The 18,189-nt window shown below is 48.8% G+C and overlaps 1 protein-coding gene across 12 annotated transcripts in view; it reads right to left on the bottom strand.

The window, feature by feature from the left end:
• Positions 1–18,189, bottom strand: part of ILF3 (interleukin enhancer binding factor 3) — a 34,925-nt gene that overhangs the window by 4,617 nt on the left and 12,119 nt on the right. For 6 of the 12 annotated variants that reach the window (XM_053658276.1, XM_037153912.2, XM_053658278.1 and 3 more), the window contains 16 exons: positions 15,607–15,754; positions 14,153–14,244; positions 13,665–13,760; positions 12,993–13,104; positions 12,468–12,565; positions 11,778–11,889; positions 11,568–11,678; positions 11,020–11,219; positions 10,463–10,630; positions 9,896–10,033; positions 9,605–9,781; positions 9,356–9,509; positions 9,151–9,204; positions 5,457–5,822; positions 4,748–4,876; positions 878–4,364 (listed from right to left, as the gene is read on the bottom strand). In XM_053658276.1, the coding sequence (XP_053514251.1) occupies positions 4,228–4,364; positions 4,748–4,876; positions 5,457–5,822; positions 9,151–9,204; positions 9,356–9,509; positions 9,605–9,781; positions 9,896–10,033; positions 10,463–10,630; positions 11,020–11,219; positions 11,568–11,678; positions 11,778–11,889; positions 12,468–12,565; positions 12,993–13,104; positions 13,665–13,760; positions 14,153–14,244; positions 15,607–15,754 (2,292 nt within the window). In that variant the 3' untranslated portion in view covers positions 878–4,227. Of the gene's footprint in view, positions 1–877; positions 4,365–4,747; positions 4,877–5,456; positions 5,823–7,929; positions 8,688–9,150; positions 9,205–9,355; positions 9,510–9,604; positions 9,782–9,895; positions 10,034–10,462; positions 10,631–11,019; positions 11,220–11,567; positions 11,679–11,777; positions 11,890–12,467; positions 12,566–12,992; positions 13,105–13,664; positions 13,761–14,152; positions 14,245–15,606; positions 15,755–18,189 lie in introns of those variants that run through there. The other 6 variants (XM_037153916.2, XM_037153917.2, XM_037153918.2 and 3 more) reach the window with 6 other exon arrangements.

The raw sequence follows: 18,189 nt of genomic DNA, 5'->3' as shown, positions 1-18,189 counted from the left end.
ATTTTTGCCCCACCTCTTTCCCAGCTCATCTGCCAAGAGGCTGAACTTAGGCATCACCTTCTTGAGTGATACTAAGACCAAGGATAGGACTTGCAATCTCTAGGTAATGACCTCCATGGGTCACTCCCTAGCCATCCCTGCTCCTCTCCCCACAGCAGAGACGCTGTGTCTGGGCTTTCCCCAGTCCTGTATCCTGAGGCAAGACAATGGCCCCTACTGGGCCAGTCTATTTGTCTGGGACATTGTTTTTAGCCATATTGGGTCTGTGAGCTGTCCCCTTACCAACTCCAGTGGACTCTGTCACCTAAGTCCCCTTGAACCTTACAGCTTGGATGTTCCAGAAATCAAGCCTCATTGCTGGTCTGCTGCCCTTTTTCTCACCTCTCCCACACATCTATTCTCAGCCCAACAGCCAAAAAGACTGTTTTTAAGAGCGATTCAGCCTGGGGGCTTCCCAGTTCACAATCCTTTATAGCTGTAAATTACCCTCAGGATCAATTGTTCTCTCTGGCTGGCTGTCCAGGCATTTCACTGATGCCTCTTGCTGACATAGCCACACTTCTCCCTTTTTACAACCGAACACCTCCACTCACCTGACTTCAAGGCTATTCCCACCCCCCCCAGCTGGTTTGTGCAAGCTGCTGCCTCTGCACATCAGACCCTTCTCTCACCCTAACACACCTCAGTTCAAGCATCCTGTCTCATTTGAAATACAAGAAGACTTCCCTGACATTCCCTGCCTAAATGGGACTGCACCATCTTGGCGCCCAGAAGCTCCACTGAGCAGGGACCAAGTTCACTACTAAAGTTTCAGCACCCAGTACAGGAGTGATACATAAGCAACATCCAATAAATACATGTTGAGTGAATAAAACAGTGAACACAAGAAGTTTCCATTTATTCCGGAATGGGTTAGAATGAGCATCCATCTGGGCCAAAGTTTGCTGCAATAGGCCCACAGCCAGCATAAGGCTCATACCTGGAGCCTAAATCCTCAGGATGACAGCCCAGCTGCAGACAGCCAGGCTCAGAAGGGAAGGCCCTGCTGACTACACAGAATGGTCAATGGTCCATGGGAGAGTGAGTGCCAAGGTAACTGGGCAGCTAGGTGGTAACTTCCAAGTCAGACTGGACCACAGCCCCAAGGGACACCAGAGCTCCAGGAACTCTGCCAAATACAAAGAGGTGATATTCTCAATCTATGTCCCATTACTGCTCAGAGGCCCCTTTGCTCTTAATCGCTAATCCCCAACACCCCCTCACCAATCAGTCCACATTCCTGGAAAGGCCCCGCCCCCTCCCTCACATGTCATCTTGGCCCACCATGCTCATATCCAGCTGTCCTGTCAGTGGTTTGGTTTCCTTTCCTTCCTTCCCTCCAAAGGCATCCTCTGGAGTGTTGTGTGCAATCTTGGGTTGCTGACGCCCAGCCTAGTCACCAAACACCCTCTTGATCAACTTGCTGAGTAAACATACAGGCCACTGGTTCTTTCTGGTCATGCTCCTGGTGCTTTCTGCTGGTGAAAGATGCATGACATTGTCCTCCAGCAACATATGGGACAAAGTATCTCCATCATAGGCCATCCGTTGCCCAGCATGGCCCTAGCTGGGGTGGTGGAAAAGCAGCTCAGGAAGGCCTTCCTCCAGGCTGGCTTCCTGGGTTTGGGTGGCAACAGGCCTGGGAAGGTCTTGGTTAGCTTTGAATGGGTATGCAGCAGCAAGGCCTTCACCATGCTTGAGGTGGCAGCCACATCTTCCCAAACCCAGCTTCCTGGAGCAGTAGGTTGTGAGAGTTGGGATACTGCAGTCAGCCAGCTGCACCCCCAGGCCCATCACCACCAGTGAGATGCCCAAGCAGCATTAGGGTGCCAAAAGACCTGTGCTCATGAGCTGTCCCCTTAGGACAGGTACCCACGGTGCTGCAAAGATTCTGCTGGCTCCGTTGTCCAGACTTGATCATGGTGAACTTGACTGTGGCCAACGAACTCCCTGGACTGTGCCAGCAGCCTGATGGGTGAAACCTTCGCCCAACACTATAATGGGTTGAACAGTATCTCCCAAAAGGTATTTCCTCATTTTAAACGCTGATGCCTGTGAATCTGGAAATAGGGTTTTTGTAGATGGAGTTAAGGATCTTGAGATGAATTAGGATGGGCCCTAATTCCAATGACTTGTCTCTTTGTTTAAAAAAAAGATTTGAGACACAGACTCACATTCAGGAATTTGAATGTGGTGGTGGTGGTTGCTATTTGGGAAACTGACTGTGAGAAGAGACCTGTGTTGACAAGGCAGGTCCAGAGTTTGAAGGCATTTAGCAGGCAAAGCAGGGGGCTCCTCTCTGTGGATTTGAGCGACACAGACTCTGTCCACAGACTGTATCCTATTATCTCCAACACAAAGTCCCAATGACCTCACCCGAATCTCTGTGTCCCAGCCCTTGTACATGTTATGGGAGAGTAACTGGGGTGGATATCCATCTTCAGTTCAGTCTCCTCAAGTGATCCCAAGGCACTTCAGTCTGACCCAAACGTTCACACAGTGGGCCACCTCTTAGATGGACTTCATAGGGCCCCTCTCACTAGGCTGGACCACTTAGTATCAGAGACCTCCTCTGCTGCAGCAGAATGCAAATATTTTCCAATGTTGTATTTTTTAGTGCAGAACACCTTTCCTTCCGCTCTCCCAGAAAGCAGGTCTTCATCCTCTGAAGGCACACTGGAGTTTCTGCCTCAGCTGAGTGATCCTGCATCAAGAATGGTTTGCACTTCTCCCAGTGGGCATGGCTAACCAAGCATGGGAGGCCAAAGGGCCTCCTTGGCCTTAGGCCACAAACAGCGCCTGGTCTGAGAGGGTGAGAGTCAGCAAGTCAACAGGGGTCCCAGGGGAGGGGCAGACCAGGCCTGCCCCTCAGGACTCTTACCATACAGGCTACCCCTGGGGTAGGGACAGAGTTGAGATTGGCAGCTTGGATGATGGTTCCTACGCCTCTGCACTGCTGATGTTTCAGAGCAGAATGTTCTGCACGATCCTTGGCTTTTACCCATTACATGGCAAGTCTCCTAAGCACTACAAAATTGCCTGGGATTGAGAAAGAGTGCTCTAGAGAAACAAACCTGCTGGAACACAGCTGGGCCATTACAGAAAGCCCCATCTGCATACTCTGAAATTCTGGGTGGAGGAGGTAACAGAGAGGAAAGCTGTGGCTGTGGTCGCCACAGTGTGCCAACCTAATGTAGATGATTCCATGGTTGGAGTTCCCCACATTTTGGGGTGCCTCAGCCAGTTTTAAATCAGGATTTTTCAAATTAGGATCTGTGCACCAAACTTAATCTGTGGTAACTTCTGACTGCACTTACACTACACCCAGAATCCATGGCATAGAAATCAAGGCGTGCTGAACTGTGGGATCAAACCCTAAACAGCAGGCAAAGGCCACTAAGCTGTTATGCAGACACTAGGGGGATGACGCTCATTGAGACACAGGGGCTATAAGATTCCAAATTACTGATTGCTGGCCCCAGGCAACTCAGAACAAAGATGTTTATAAGCCTGGAGCTGGACCCTAGAGCCTCTCTGATTAAGAGACCATCCTGCCACCCGCGCCCCACTTTCCGGTTCTGGGAACAAAGCAGAGGAACCTGCCCATTACACTACCGGAGGGTCAGACACCCAGGCCTACGATGGCGCAAATTTCTTTCTTTTTCTTTATTCGTCTACATTCAGCTGAATTCAGATGTACTGCCTGAATGATCCAGACATACAAAACCCCCCCCCACTCTTTCCCACTGGTTTTTAAAATAAAATCTTCACTTATAAAACTGAAACACTAAAGCATTAAAATACAGAAAGCTCGTTTAACTCACTTCACAAAAGCATTAACAGATGAGGTATCCCTTCTGTAACTATTTCAAGACAAACTGAGTTAACGCTAACACCAATTGTAAATAGACAGAGGGATACTTAACTGTAAGAACTCAGAACTCTACTTGGACAAAGTTGTAATGGCAACTAACGAACCACTGAAGACGCGGAGTCCCAAACACAGCTAAATATGGGTCACAGAACAGGTCACAGAGTGACCAGCTGCACCTCACAACACAGCAACGTGGACGGGGTAGGGCAAGAAGACCCAGAGGGGCCGCAGACATGTTAACTGTGATGCATAAAACTGAATCTTACAACAAGGAGGGGTAAGTGCTGAAGGTACAAATCTTCACCCTCAGGGCTTTATCTGTACTGGTAGTTCATGCTGTGGTCTGCGTTCCTGCCATAGCCTCCCTGTGATGACTGGTAGGAGCTGGGAGGGCCGCTGTAATTCTGGCCGGACCCCGGGGAGTTGTAGTTCGACTGTGACGAGTAGCCTCCTGAAAGAGAGAGGGGTTGGGGATCAGCCCAGTCACAGAGGTGTCACCAGTGGGAGCTCTAACTAAGTCTCTCTCTGAGCACCAGACTGTTTGGCTCTCAGTACTGCCAGCATTTCATGTAGGTGTCAACATTTAGAGAAGGGCAATTTCTGGATCTCTGGCTTCTGAAAAGCCAAGAAGCTGGACGTATACCTAAGTCAGTACTTGCATGACATCCCACGTACCCCCGTCTCCTGCTTCCTGTTCTTTCCCCACACAGAAACCAAGCAGCAGCTGCCACTGTGACCCTGCCCAGGCTGCTATCTGCCCAAGCCAGGACATGCTCCTCTGTGTAGCTCTGGGCCCTCCCCACCATGCTGTGTCACCTGTTGCTCCAGGCCCACCTTGTTTGCCTTGATAGGAGGAGCCGCCCCCAGAACCTCCTCCGTAGCCCCCATGTGACCCTGGGTTGTAGGATGACCCGCCTGAACCGTAGCTGTTACCGCCGCTTCGGCCTCCGCTACCACTGTAGTCTGGGAGGGGAAAGAAGACAGTGTGGTTAAGGGGCCTTGTGCTGTAGCCCTGGATGTGGCAGGCCCTTTGTGAAGACCCTAGAACTTTGCAAATGTCCTTATGCTCAGTGCCAAGGGCTGGCTGGAGTCCCACACGGTAACCATGCCCTGGGCTGGCTGGATTCTGAAGCCAAGTTCCACCCCACCTTCCTACCTACTCCTCCAACCTAAGCTTTTCAACAGTTCAGGAACCACAGAGCTAATCTAAGTCTTGGCCTCCACTACTGAGTGTCCCATCACTAACTATCGTACTCCTATCCTTCCCTAGGTGGGCCATCAGCACAGTGCAGCCCACAAATTCTGTGCGTAAAATGGACTAAGGAGTAATTACAGCTCATTTAGGGGCTGGATGTAACTGTCTCCAGAAGTCACCTCCCAGTGTCTGGCCCAGACTCCACCCTTGTGGCCTAGCCTCATGGACCTCTGAAGTCTAGGAGCCTCTGCCTCCAGGTTTGTCCCAATGCCCACCCTGCAGCCAATGCCTCCAACTTCCAGTCCCTCAGCCAGAGGTGGACTTCTAGGGGACTGGATGCCAACTCACTGAATTTGCTCTCGTAGCTGTAGTCAGAGCCACCCCCGCCCCCGGGGGAGCTGTAGGAGTTGGAGTAGGAGGAATAGTTGCCTTGGCCATGACTATAGCCTTTTTGTTTGCCCTGCGGGGGGCCATAGTTGCTGTACTGGCTCTGGTTGTAGGACTGCTGCTGGCCTGGGTGGGACTGGTAGCCTGAGCCGTAGGAGGGCTTCTGCTGGCCCCCATGGGGCTGCTTCTTCCCGGCATGTTTCGGGGGCACTGGGGAGTTGTAGTTGTCGCCTTGGTAGTAGGAGCCGTAGCCGGAGGAGCCACCACCGCCCCCGCCGCCGCCACCGCCGGCATTCCCAGAATGCCCTCCATTGCTGTAGAACTGACCTAAACAGGAAGGCATCTGGTCAGGTGGAGGATTAGGGAGATAAGAGTGGGGGGATGGAGGGGGAGGAAGGGAAGTTCAAAGCTGTGGGTCCTGAAGGCTGACCCACCAGCCCACTGCCCAGGCAAGGGCAGAGTGAAAGAGGTGGGAGAGCAAGGAGCAGCAGCTCCAGTCCCTAAAGCAGCCTAGTCTGGGCTGGCCCAGCCTTCAGCTCCACTCACCCATTAGCTGATGACAACAATGGATCTTTGCCAAGCAGCGGCACGGCAGCACGCCGAGAGCAGCTTTTGCAGCAGATGTCAACGTTACAATGAGATGGGCTTCGAGCGCAGGATGACATTCACAACTAGCTGACTGCTACCCAAATGTTCCCAACGATGACAGGAAAAGCAAAGCCCCAGAGAAGCAGCCAGCCCTCCCCTGCTGTGCTGGGAAGAGGCCTGGCAGTCACAGGCTTGGGTGACCCTAGGAAATGCTTTTTAACGAAGTCCCTGACACCGGTGTCATTACTGGGAGACCAACTGATCTGACCTGGTTCTTGGAGAACCAGGAATGGAGAGTGAAGCCAAATGACCTGGGGCTCCTCCCTGATGGGATTTATATAAGCACAAGACTTAAGGAATAATTCCATCACCTCCCAAGGAAAGAAGACTGAGGCTGGGATCAGAACATCCAGGTGGTCCCCCAGAGGGCCCCTCCTTGTTCCCAGCACAGCTGCTGGGCTCAGGCAGGACTGAGCAGCAGAACTGACAAGCGTGCAGCAATGCAGCCACATTCTCAGGCCCTAGAGCTGAGAATGTCACGGAGAGCCCCCTCCCTGCTCATTAGGTAAGGACCCCCAGAACACTGGTTTGTCAAGACACTGCTCCTACCAGACACTCAGGTGGACCTGTGGGAGATGAATCAGCTAAGGCGAGTGGTGAGGGGAAGGATGGGTGCTGTGGGTGCTGGGCAATTTCCAGTGCTCCCGCAGGGGTGGTGGAGCCACTAGGCTCCCAGAGTAGGTAGGGCTTTGCTGGTTGGTCTGAGTCTGCCCAGTGTGGATAGGAGGGGGAGAAAACGCTCCCACACAGCCTGTCCCTTCCATATTTAGCACCAAAGATCCCTTGCCTTTGGGGTGAATTTGGGAGTCCTCATGAGCCTTCCGCCCACTGAAAATGTGCACTCCACAGTGGTGTGCTTGGGTTGTTTGAATAGCAGTTTGGATAGAACTGGTCTCTGCCATGGGTTTATTTTCTTCAGGTAGGCAGCCTCCACCCTACACCAACCCCCATCACAAAGCCAAGGACAAGGATGTGTTCCACAGTGCAAGAGAGCAAACACATGAGGAGGTCATGACAAGAGGTCCTCTTTAGGCCCCCTCTTAAAACTCTGCCATATCGGCTGACCCTCGGCCTGCACTGAGCGTCTTGCCTCCTTACCCCTCCACAAGCACGGGAATGAATGAAGACGCCAAGTAGTTAGGACTTGTTACTTTAACATGTATTGTAAAAAAAAAGGGGGGGAGGGGAGGGAGGGGAAGTTTTCAACGTCATTCAGGATAACTATTTCCTGGTATAAAAAGACATTATTCTCAAACAATAACTTTCTAAAAAAAAAATACATCATGCAATCAAAGTTTTAAAAAGTTTCACTGAATGTTTCAAACCTCTGGGAACAAATTATGCAGTAACCATTTTGACCAGTTTTTGCCTGAATAAACACAAAATCTTGCAAGTCAACACAGAGGCAGGATTTGCTGCAAAAAGAACTGCTGACCAGAGCCAAAACCAGATTTGTTTCCAGAGACTCCCATCAGGAAAAAGGAGCTGAGTCAAGAGGCCCAATTGCCTTTCTGTGGCTTTGCACACAAGGAGAAGCAATAACTCAAGTCTGCACCCTAAGGTGAGAGGGGTGGAAGCTTCCAGAGCTTCTAAAATCTGCCACAGCTGCATACCCAGCAGTACAGGCCCTGCTGAGACAAGTTATTCACTGGAGAACTGAGCTACATATCAGGCTCTTTCTGCTAATTTTTAAAGCCCCTTAAAAAAATATTCTAGAATCCCATGCATTTGTAACTGTAACTAGGACTTGCAAAATTCTGTATTATCACTCCCTTCAGCCTGTCTATTTCTTGCACTAAATGATGGAAGCACAGTTTTGATACCTTTGAGAGTTCATCTCTAGCTAAACCAGCCACTAAATGTTGCATCCCCAAATACAAACCCACCAGAGCATTTACAAGAGGCAGGATAGGTTAACTTAGCACAATATACAATCCCCCAATGTTCCCAACGTTTCACATGCTCATATTATTTTTAAAAAAGAAAGCAAAGAAAAGCCGGTTGCTCTGGACTTGGATGTGGTGAAATGGTTTTCATCACTGTCAAAGGCATCAACCAGATTTGGGAATTTGTTAAAAGGTTAAAAATTCATACAAAACCTGCTGTAAATTAAGACAAAGGTAGATTAAAATGCATCATTATCTGTCTCTTAAATAAAGTAATGCTTTCCATAAAAAGCAAAGGTGGGCTTTTGCCTTGATGCTGACCAACGCTGGCTCTAGAATTCTGTGCAATTCTGCACAAAAAAATGCATTCTCTGAAAATTGTTTTCCACTTATTGTGAACTTCAATATGACCAAGTTCAAAGGCAAATCACGATAAAAACTGCCATTGTCTTAAATTCTGCAGGCTAAGAGTTTCAGACAAGCTGCGGTGACAAGCCACGGTTGAGAAACCCAGTGAAGCACAGGGGCACAGCACGGACACTTTAGGTTTTGGAGTTCGAGAAAATTGGAGTAAAAAGTTGATTTTGTGTGCAATACTTTTAGATGCTCTAGGAAGACCCAAAATCATGATAGCCGTAGCAGTCTGTGAAAAAGTCACCTACAAAAGGGGGAGACAGAGCAGAGAAAAAAAATTAGAATTCTTTTGAAAAATGGCACAGAGCGCCACATATGAAATTCATGTTTTAGATTTCTCTGCTCCTGTAACCCCCCAATGAAGGCTCCTTCTCAAGACAAGAGCTGTGCACTGTCAGGAAAAGCATATTCACAGTACTGGTGCTTCATTCACATGGCTTAAAGCAGAGAAATTTAAAATTTTGACTTTCAAGGAACTTTCAAGTCACACAAGTGTATGTGTTAACATTTACAAAGTAAATCACACTTTTGCAAAATGGGGAGGGCTGGGGCCTTGAGGACCACCTGATCTAATCACTGAGAACAAGTGTGGGCAACTCAGAGGTATCAGGGAAGCTGCTTCTGGCGGGCCACCCTGCTCTAACTCAGGCATGGGAGCTATACTGCAGCTTCTTCCCAAACTCAGACCAAGAGAAATACACACTTACTGTAGCCGGCTGTTGCAGAATTGCCTCCGTATCCATAGCTGCCATACCCCGCGCCTAGAAGGAAACAGACAGGGTTACTGGGGCTAGAGGGAGGGAGTCTCCCCCACACCTGCCTCTCCCAGCATCACAGTCCAACCCCAGTGACCCCATACTCCCCAGGGAGCAAGATAAGCTCACAGGGATAGTACAGGGTAATAGTCCTCACCAGCATTCATGTAGCCTCCATGGTTGGCACCACCAAATCCTCTCCCTCTCCCTCGACCACGAATGTTCCCTCCTCTTCCCCGCCCTCGAAGGTTCGGGGGAGGGGGCACTTCATTGTGCATGGGGCCTCCCATGCCAAAGCCAGGGTTATGCGGCTGGACAGGAGAGAACAGACAAATTACATTCGCCTCAGCCTTAGATCATAGACAAACCAAAGCCTAGCTCAAAGATGCCAGAGGCAACCAGTTACCTTAGCAGCAAATTTCGGTCCACCCCTGACAGGCACAGGTGCTCTCTTCTTCTTATTGGCTTCAAGGGCCAGAGGAGCATCTGGGAACAACTTTTCTAGTGCAGCAAGGGCAGCATATGCTTTTGCCACCTTTTTGTTTGAGCCAGCACCTTGAAACTTCTGTCCATCTACCTCGACCTGAGTGGGAAGAATGGACACATATCGGAGGTGACCCAAAGCCTCCCACTAAGGCAGGGGGGGGACTCTCCAAAGATGCCAGGCTTTTACACAAACTGCTCTAGGACCACTCACCTCCATGACAAAGCGCTTGTCATGGCTGCCACCAGTCTCTGAGATGAGCTCATACTTGAGGCCACGTCTCTTCTCATTAAGCTCCATGACAGGGTTCTTGCCATGCTTGGTAAGGATCGGCCCCTGCTGTTTTACGTTCTCAGGGAAAACAGAAAAGAAAACCAACATACTCAGCTAAGGGCTGTCCAGCATGTGGAGGGCAGCTGCTTCTGCATTATGGCCCTCCACTCTGAACCATGCTGTCCCATACCACCCTCACCCCTCAAAGTCATCTGTGAGCCTCCTAGCGATAGCATGACCCCCACCTGTACTTTCTCCCTCTGGGAAATAGCCTGTCCTTGACTGAGGGCCACCCTAGTGCAACCCTGAGTGCTGGGTCAATATCAGCAAACCCCTCAGTAGTAGCTTAAAGGCTCACACCCAGCTCCCCCTGTAGGCTCCCCAAGTGGAAGGTGACTCCTTTGGTGGGGGGGGGACACAACAAAAATCAACAACCGTACGGGCTCGAAGGACACAAAGCCGCCTGCTCCATCCCATCGGGCACTTCGGCGCCCACCATGGGCTCACCTCGGCACTGGGATCTGAGGTGAAGGCAGCACTGGGGGTCGAAGTGGCTTCTACCACAGGCGGAGGGGCCACCACGGCTGGCTTGGCCTCCGTCTCCTCAGCTGAGTCCTCCCCCTTATTGGAGTCTCTACCTTCAGCACCAGTAGGCAAGCCCATGTCCTGTAACACCTAGGAGGAAGACCCGCAAGGCCCCCAGTAAGGGATGGGGTTCAGCACCTGGGCACCCTGAATCTGATGCATCCTAGGAATCCTAAGGTGTTATCCAGCGATCTGAAGGCATCTTATTCCTTTAGCTCTGCACATGCCCAGCCATGGGTAGACACCCTCTGCCTGACAGCCATGATGACAAATGCATTCTTGACTCATGTGATTTGACAAACATTAAAAAAAAACAAAACAAAACAAAACAAAACAAAACAAAACAAAAAACCTAAGCATTTTAGTGTTTGCACCTAGGGCTTAAATAAGAGACAACAGCTCTAAAGAAGGTGCCGATGAAGAAAGTGCTTTTACTGTCTGAAAGGACAGGGGCTGAACAATACCCCCAGCCACCCTACCTTAACAGCCACATGTAGCTTGGCAGTCTTTTTGGATGGTCCGGAGGCCTCGAATGAGCTGCCGTCTACTTCCACAGACATGGTGAAGATGGGGGCGTGGACTGGCCCCGCCTGGGAAACCAGTTTATACTGCAACCCGGGCTTCAGCTGGTTCAGCCTCATTAGGGCATTCATAGCCTGGGGAGGCTCTGCCTTCTCCTCTAGAGAAAGACCACCAACATCACTCTGGAAACCAGTCAGTTCTGAACCAGGGAGGGGAACTCTTCTGATGGCTTTTTGTTGCTGGACACAATGGACTGGGCAGCCCCACATTCCAAGGCCTTGCCTATGGTGATCCCAGATACACGCCACCCCTGGGGTCACCAGCTGGGGCACATCTATTCCACTTGAGTGCTGTACCCACATTATACGTAATCATTTAAAAAATGACTTAACTCATATATGATGTCTGGAAAAAGTAAGGCATCTCCCCACTTGTATGTTAAATAACTTTAACTGATAGCTAAAGGAGGATAAAAAAAAAAAGACCCCAGAACAAATGCCTATACCTTTCTTCTGAATCTTCTTCTTCTTTTTGCTGGGAGATTTTTCCTCTCCATCCTCCTCCATTGGGCGTTTCATTGGTGTAATGGCATAGGTGGTACTAGGGGGGATTTGAACTGTAAGAGATTAGGACAGAAGTGGCTAAGAGTCCAGCCAGGTGCTCTGTGGGGAGTCCACAAGGCCACTGTCGAGCCTGGAACCCTTAGCACACTTACCCGTGTAGTCCACTGGGTTTTCATTCTTTGGTTTCTTGGGCATCTTAGAAGGCAGAGGATCCATGCCCAGGACTTTATGCAGCTGGCCAAATGCAGCTAATCGCAAAGCATGCTGGAAAAGGGAAAAAGGAACAGGAACCTGATTCAGCTGTCCTGTGCTCCTGGCCAAGGTATGTGCGCTTGCTAGTGCCTTCTGTAAGGGGCAGGAGCTGAGGGGGTTGCTAATGGTCTCCCCTACAACAGCAAGGGTTCCCCCAACAGCCAAGGGAGGGCCTGATGCCAGGACCCAGACTTGCTGTGGGGGAAGACCAGCCTATGACCACCCACCTTGAGAGGAGGAATACAGGAGACCCCAACCTGGGGACTGGTTGCCACACGGAGCCACGTGGTAGGCCTGTTAAGGGAAGGACCCCTGCAATAATCTGTACAACAAATATATATCCCCGCTGAACTCGATGTCTGAAAATAGCACTCGAGCAGGCTGAGGGGCAGGCTACAACCATGCGTGGCGCCAGGGGAAAGAAGCAGCCCAGGTTGGGGCTCCCTGTATCAGTCATAATCCCTTCGCCTTCATTCCCCGACCTGAGCCTACAAATCCAGTGGCGACCCTGAGAATACCCAGTAATGGAACTAGAAGCCAGTGATTACAGACTGGGTAAGGGCTCACAGTGGCAATGGCGATGACTATACCTGCGCACTCTGTGTGATATCTTCCCGTTGCTGTCTGTCTAGATGCCCAATAGCATCAGTGGCTTCTTTTTCACAAGGGTCATAAATGCCAGAACCATCTGAAGGCAGGAAACAAGGAAGATATGCAGAGGATTATCTTTTAGCATCTCGGAAGAGTTGTACTGGCTGAGGGAACCATATGCGTTACCCCCCCGCGCCCCATCCACACCCAGCTCTGGAAAACACGCCGAGCTCGGTGACCCACTCAGCATCCAGCCCATGAGAGAAATAATCCACATGGGTCTCAGAGCAAGAAGCTCACATGGGAGTGGGTCACCATTGCCCCGGATCCGCCCTGAGTCTCAGCTGCGGAGCCGGCACAGGGCTGGATATGATGGTGCAAGAGGGTAGTCACATGCTTTAGCCCTAGGGGGGGGGACATGGGGCTACGGCTGCCCTAACCCAGTCAGGGAACCCGCCAGGAAGTGGCCTCAGAGCCTTGATCCCTGTCCTTTCCTTGAAACTTGCAAAGCACAAGCCCCCAACCTGGCATCACGATGCCCGAAGCCAGGCATTCCAGCACTCTCCGCAGGGCCTCGCCAGCACCCATGGGTCTGTTGGCTGTGCCGATGGACTTCTCACAGAGAAGCTCAAGGGGCTGAAAGGCAAGGGGGACAGTTAGCCAGTGTCCAGGAGGAAAGTTGATGATGCTAAACAGCTGTCACTGTGTATGTGTGAAGAGGAGGTGGCACAGACAGTCATAACCTTTTAAGATCACAAGTCAGGGCTAAACCAAAGATAAAACACCTAGAGCTTTTCCTCAAAGGGCCAGTCAGCCATGTCAAAAGTACTATGTAAGTACTTATATTTAGAAGTACAACACAATTGGCCTATAGGCCCACTTACTGACTGCTGGCCAAAGGCAGGTACAAAGGCATCATCATGGAGTAGAGCGTGTCACCCTAAGTGTGCTGCCTGGCCAGCCCCCTCCCTGGGCTGAGCTGTGTACCTGCTATGTGGGCAGGGGTCCTGGTTTCACTCTCAGCTTCTAAACAGGGTATAGGAAATAGCAGTTGCTCAATAAACAGCTATGCTGGGGCACAGTGGTCATGCCCAAAAATGCTATTCTAGCCCAGTTACCAGAAGATAGTCCTGGGTTATAAAGGAAGGTCTCTGTGCACAAAATCCTCAGGGGGCCATAGCTAGAAGGTGCCTTACCCATCCTCTTAGAGGACCCCAGGTGGGCACGCGGGTGCACAGGTCCCTCAGGACCCGGATGACAATAACACACGACTTCAGCCCATTGGCTCTGGCCTAGAGGAACAAAGCACAGGATCTTTACACCAAGGCACCTCCAAGAACACAAGGCAAACATGAACAACACAAGCCTCAGGGTGCTACTTTGTCCAGGGTAAAGGGTGAACATTCACAACCATCAAGTGTGTGGTTGGCAGTGATGCCACTATGTGGACAACAATAATGTTACTCTTGGCACAAAGCAGCACCAACCCACCTACTCAGTCACAAGTCTCCTGGGGGGGTGTCGAATTTGTTTATGCGTGCTGCGTTAGCAACTGCACACCTGCAGGTGCTAAGCTTTGGCACGGTGCTCTTCAACGTTACCAAAACTTTACGGTGCAAGTTTTAGCCAAGTTAAAACTTAGGAATTCTCTACCAAAAGACAAATAGAAGAACAAAATGCAAACCTGGAACCACTTGGCGTGTCGGAGGGACGCCAAGGCAGCAAGGCATTTCTGCCTGTCCAGGACGTCCGGGGGGTCGTTGACTGATAGCGTTTCTATTCATGGATGGAATAAGAAGACAAGGCACAGTTTGACCAAGGGGTTTCTGTCAGGTGGAAAGGGGATGTGGCAGCTTCCTAAAGGGCAGTGGAGGCTCCCAGAATCTCAAGTCATTTCTGCCCTGAACCAGGGTAGGAAAAGCCAGAGTGCATTAACTCTGCCCAGAGAGTAAATTGTAAAAATTGGAGGCTGCTCCAAAAAAAAAAAAAAAAAAAAATCCCCAAAAAACAAAAATGAAAACATAAAAGGAAAGTTATTCTACAAGGAATAATCCCATAAGGGAGGGGATAGAGAGGTGGATCCTATCTTCTAACAGACTATTACCTTGCTTCCTCCCCTCATCTCCCAATAAATTAGCTATGCTAAAAAATTCAATTAAAAAAACCCACAAAAAAATCCATGAAACAAAAAAAGGTGGGGAGAGAAAATAAACTCCCTCTCTGCTTCCCACAACTGCCATCCCAAGGCATCTGCAGCAAAGGGGACCACCTCCGCCCACCAGGCAGGACTGCCCTAGCCCCAGCCCTTGACAGAGAGAGTCCTGTTGGTCAAAGGTCCAGCGTCCCTAAATTGATAAACTAAAAGGGCTTTGGTAGTTGGAATCAGGTATGAGAACCAAAGGTAATCAAAGAACAGCAACAAGAGTGCTAAGTGTGAGCCTATGCTACAGCAAAAACAGAGCATGTCGTTTTTGCCGCGCACGCGCGTGTGTAAGAGACTGAATAAGGCCTACTGCCTTTACCTTGCGGTGTGAGATTTGTGATGAAAAAATATTCACACAGAAGAGAAGCCCTGGGTGGACTATGAGTTGTGAAAGCATTAGTGTCTGAGGTTTTTAGAAAAATCACACTCCTACTTAACTCTGTTATCAATAAGCTCTTTGCATGTCAATCACTGAGCTGATAAAAGCAGCCAAAGGAAGGAAGACAAATGAAGACCTCAGTTCTGCGGCACCACAAGCTGTCTGCACAACTCCAACGTGATGTTCATGCAGAAACCATCGGACTGTCTTCCATTTCCATACTTTGAAAAACCATAACATCACCCAAGACATACTGTTTCAAAGCCAGAGAAGAGAATGGCTCAACAAAAAAACCAAGTGCAACACTGATGACAGCATTCAAGGATTAAGATAAACCAAAATGGTGTAATCCTCTGAAAAGTGCTACTCACTTTTAGTGCAACCGTGTAGTCGAACTCCCCAGTACCAAAACCAAATGAGAGATGTGATCTCAGAGTAAAAGTGGGCAAAGCTACACCACTATCTTTTTATCAACAGTCTAAAATTGAATAGCACATTCGAATGGTAAGGGAACACCAAGTTTCCAAAGTCCTGCTGGCCTTCTCAGCCTTCCTACCTCCAGCTAGTACTTTCTCCATTTCTTCTCTGACAACAGGGGATGTCAGGTGGATGGTCAGGGACAATGGAGGCTCCTTTGTGTTTTTTATCACTATTGCAGCATCATCAACAGACTGGAGTATTTCATACTTGTCTTCTGTAACAGCCTAGAAAATAAAATGCAACTTTCAAAAAACTTTCTCCTCAGGGGACTCAACACTTCTATTTAGCCCCACTGGTTATTGCAAGAGACAGGCCAACTTCTTGGGGTGTGATGGGACAGCAGTCCATTCATCTAGAGGGTCAGGACTTGCCTTTTACTGGCAAGGTCTGTGTCTATTTTGGGGTTTCATAAAGAAAGGGAGGTGATTTTTCATAATAGGGAGCTTCACAATGCAACACACGGGAGTTCAGGGTCTGGGAGGAGGTAAGGATGTGATTCAACAATTTGTCACTAGGTTGCTATATGACTTGACAAATCATTTAATATCATTATGACTGTGGTTTATAATTTGTAAAACGGACTTAATAAAATAACATGACCTGTACTACAAGGCTGCAGGAGGCTTAAACTAGATGCTGCATGGAAAGCAGAGAATCCAGCTGAGTGTGTATCTACCCACTGTTATTTCCTCACCAGGATGAGTGGCCATCAGTGTGTGGTATGAAATCAGTGTGTGGTATGAAATCAGTGGGTAGTAAAATAGTTTGTAACACTGGTGCATAGTAAAGCATGTACTCACTGTAAATGCATTTGTACATAGGAATGGTTACAACAGTATGACTTCTGCTTTCTTTTATATGCCATTTTACATGCTGTAATCAAGAAAATTCTAGGCCCTAGCTGGTGTAGCTCAGTGGATTGAGCACAGGCCTGAGAACCAGAAGATGGTGGTTCAATTCCCAGTCAGGGCACATGGCTGGGTTGCAGTCCGGTTCCCTGCAGGCCAGTTCCCAGCAGGGGGTGCACGAAAGGCAACCATGCATAGTTGTTTCTCTCCCTCCTTCCCCTCTAAAGATAAGTAAATAAAATCTAAAAAAAAAAAAAAAAGAATTATATATATATATGGAAAAAAAGAAAGAAAGTCTTGGGCCCTGGCAGGTCTGACTCAGTGGATTGAGTGCTTGCCTGCAAACTGAAAAGTCACCAGTTCAATTCCTAGTCAGGGCACGTGCCTGAGTTTTGGGCCAGGTCCCCAATAGGGAGTGTGCAAGAGGCAACCCCACACTAATGTTTCTCCCCCTCTCTATCTCCCTTCCCTACCCCTTTCTCTAAAAGTAAATAAATAAAACCTTAAAAAAAAAATGTCAAACTTTTATGATTTTTTAAAAGGGAAACAAAGTAAATATTATATGCAGGGAAGGCAGCTGCACTTTGGAAAAAATCTAAATTGGGGTTTCTCCTCTTTGGCAATACTGGCCTTCAGGCAGGATTATTCTGGAGAGTGGGGCTGTCCTGTGCACTGTAGGGTGATGAGCAGTATCTCCAGCCTCCATCCAACAGATGCCAGTAGCAACCTAATCTTCACACTGTGACAACCAAAACTGTGTACTGCCATGTCCTCTGGAGGCAGGGGGAGGGAGGTCACATTTGCCCCAGTAAAAAACACTAATCTAAATTTTAAAAAATACATATATATACACTTTCTCAGTATCTTTCTCTAAAGGCCAACTCTTTATTTAAAACTGGTCCCTCCACTATAAAAATTTTCATCAGCTTAATTTTCTTCAATTCTTTTTTAATTAAGGAGAATAAAATTAACTTAAAATCACTACTAAAACAGAAAAGCTTAGGGCTTCATTTTAAATAGTTCTTCAGAATTATCTGTATACTGCATTAGGCTACACATTTCAATTCTAACCTTTGGCCTGAATCCCAAATTGTCAGTCACATGTAGCAGAATTCATGTTTAAATACGAAAGTGAATGGTGTCTCTTAGGAATGGGATTTTTTACTTTTGTTTTTGCTCATCCTCTCATTAAATCCAGGAGGACAGTGTCCCAAGGAGGCAGCACATTACAGTGACCTGTGGAGGTTCTGAAGCCCTAGAACTCATAGGCTGGGGGTGCTGGGATCAGTTACTCTTTCCACACACTTAGATGATAAAGCACTATCTAAAAGGGGCATCATGAAGATGAAATGATACATGTAAAAAGCTTGTCTGCCCTAGGATCTGGTGTAGATACTCAAAAAATGCCACAGGCTTTCATGTAATACTTTTTTAACAAGACAAATACACTGGTTTTTAAAAAGTTATTGGTGATGTCCTGGTTTGGATTAGGGTGAGTTAATTATACTATCCATTCATCCGTCCACCCATTCAACTGAATCTGGATATGAAGTTCACATCCAGTGAGGCCTAGCACATGGTAGGTACTGGCTCCTTCCTCAAAGCCAGAGTATCTGGGCAACAATGCTGTCATAACCTAAGTGGCTCTGTGGCATCTGTCCATTACTCATTGAGAAGGTGTGAGTACAGCAAGTAAAAGGGTAGGTTTGGAGTGGGCCTCTTGGCATACATACACTGCACAGCTGGGCATCTCTTCCTCTGCCTCATATCCTCAACAGCACCCCCAGCCCCACCCAGTACAAATGGTCACA

This window comes from Artibeus jamaicensis, unplaced genomic scaffold (genome assembly GCF_021234435.1).
Source record: "Artibeus jamaicensis isolate MK-2021 breed Jamaican fruit bat unplaced genomic scaffold, CSHL_Jam_final scaffold_537, whole genome shotgun sequence".
NCBI classification, from domain to species: domain Eukaryota; kingdom Metazoa; phylum Chordata; class Mammalia; order Chiroptera; family Phyllostomidae; genus Artibeus; species Artibeus jamaicensis.
Note: the sequence above shows the minus strand (reverse complement) of the source record. Positions and strands in the feature narration are given on the sequence as shown.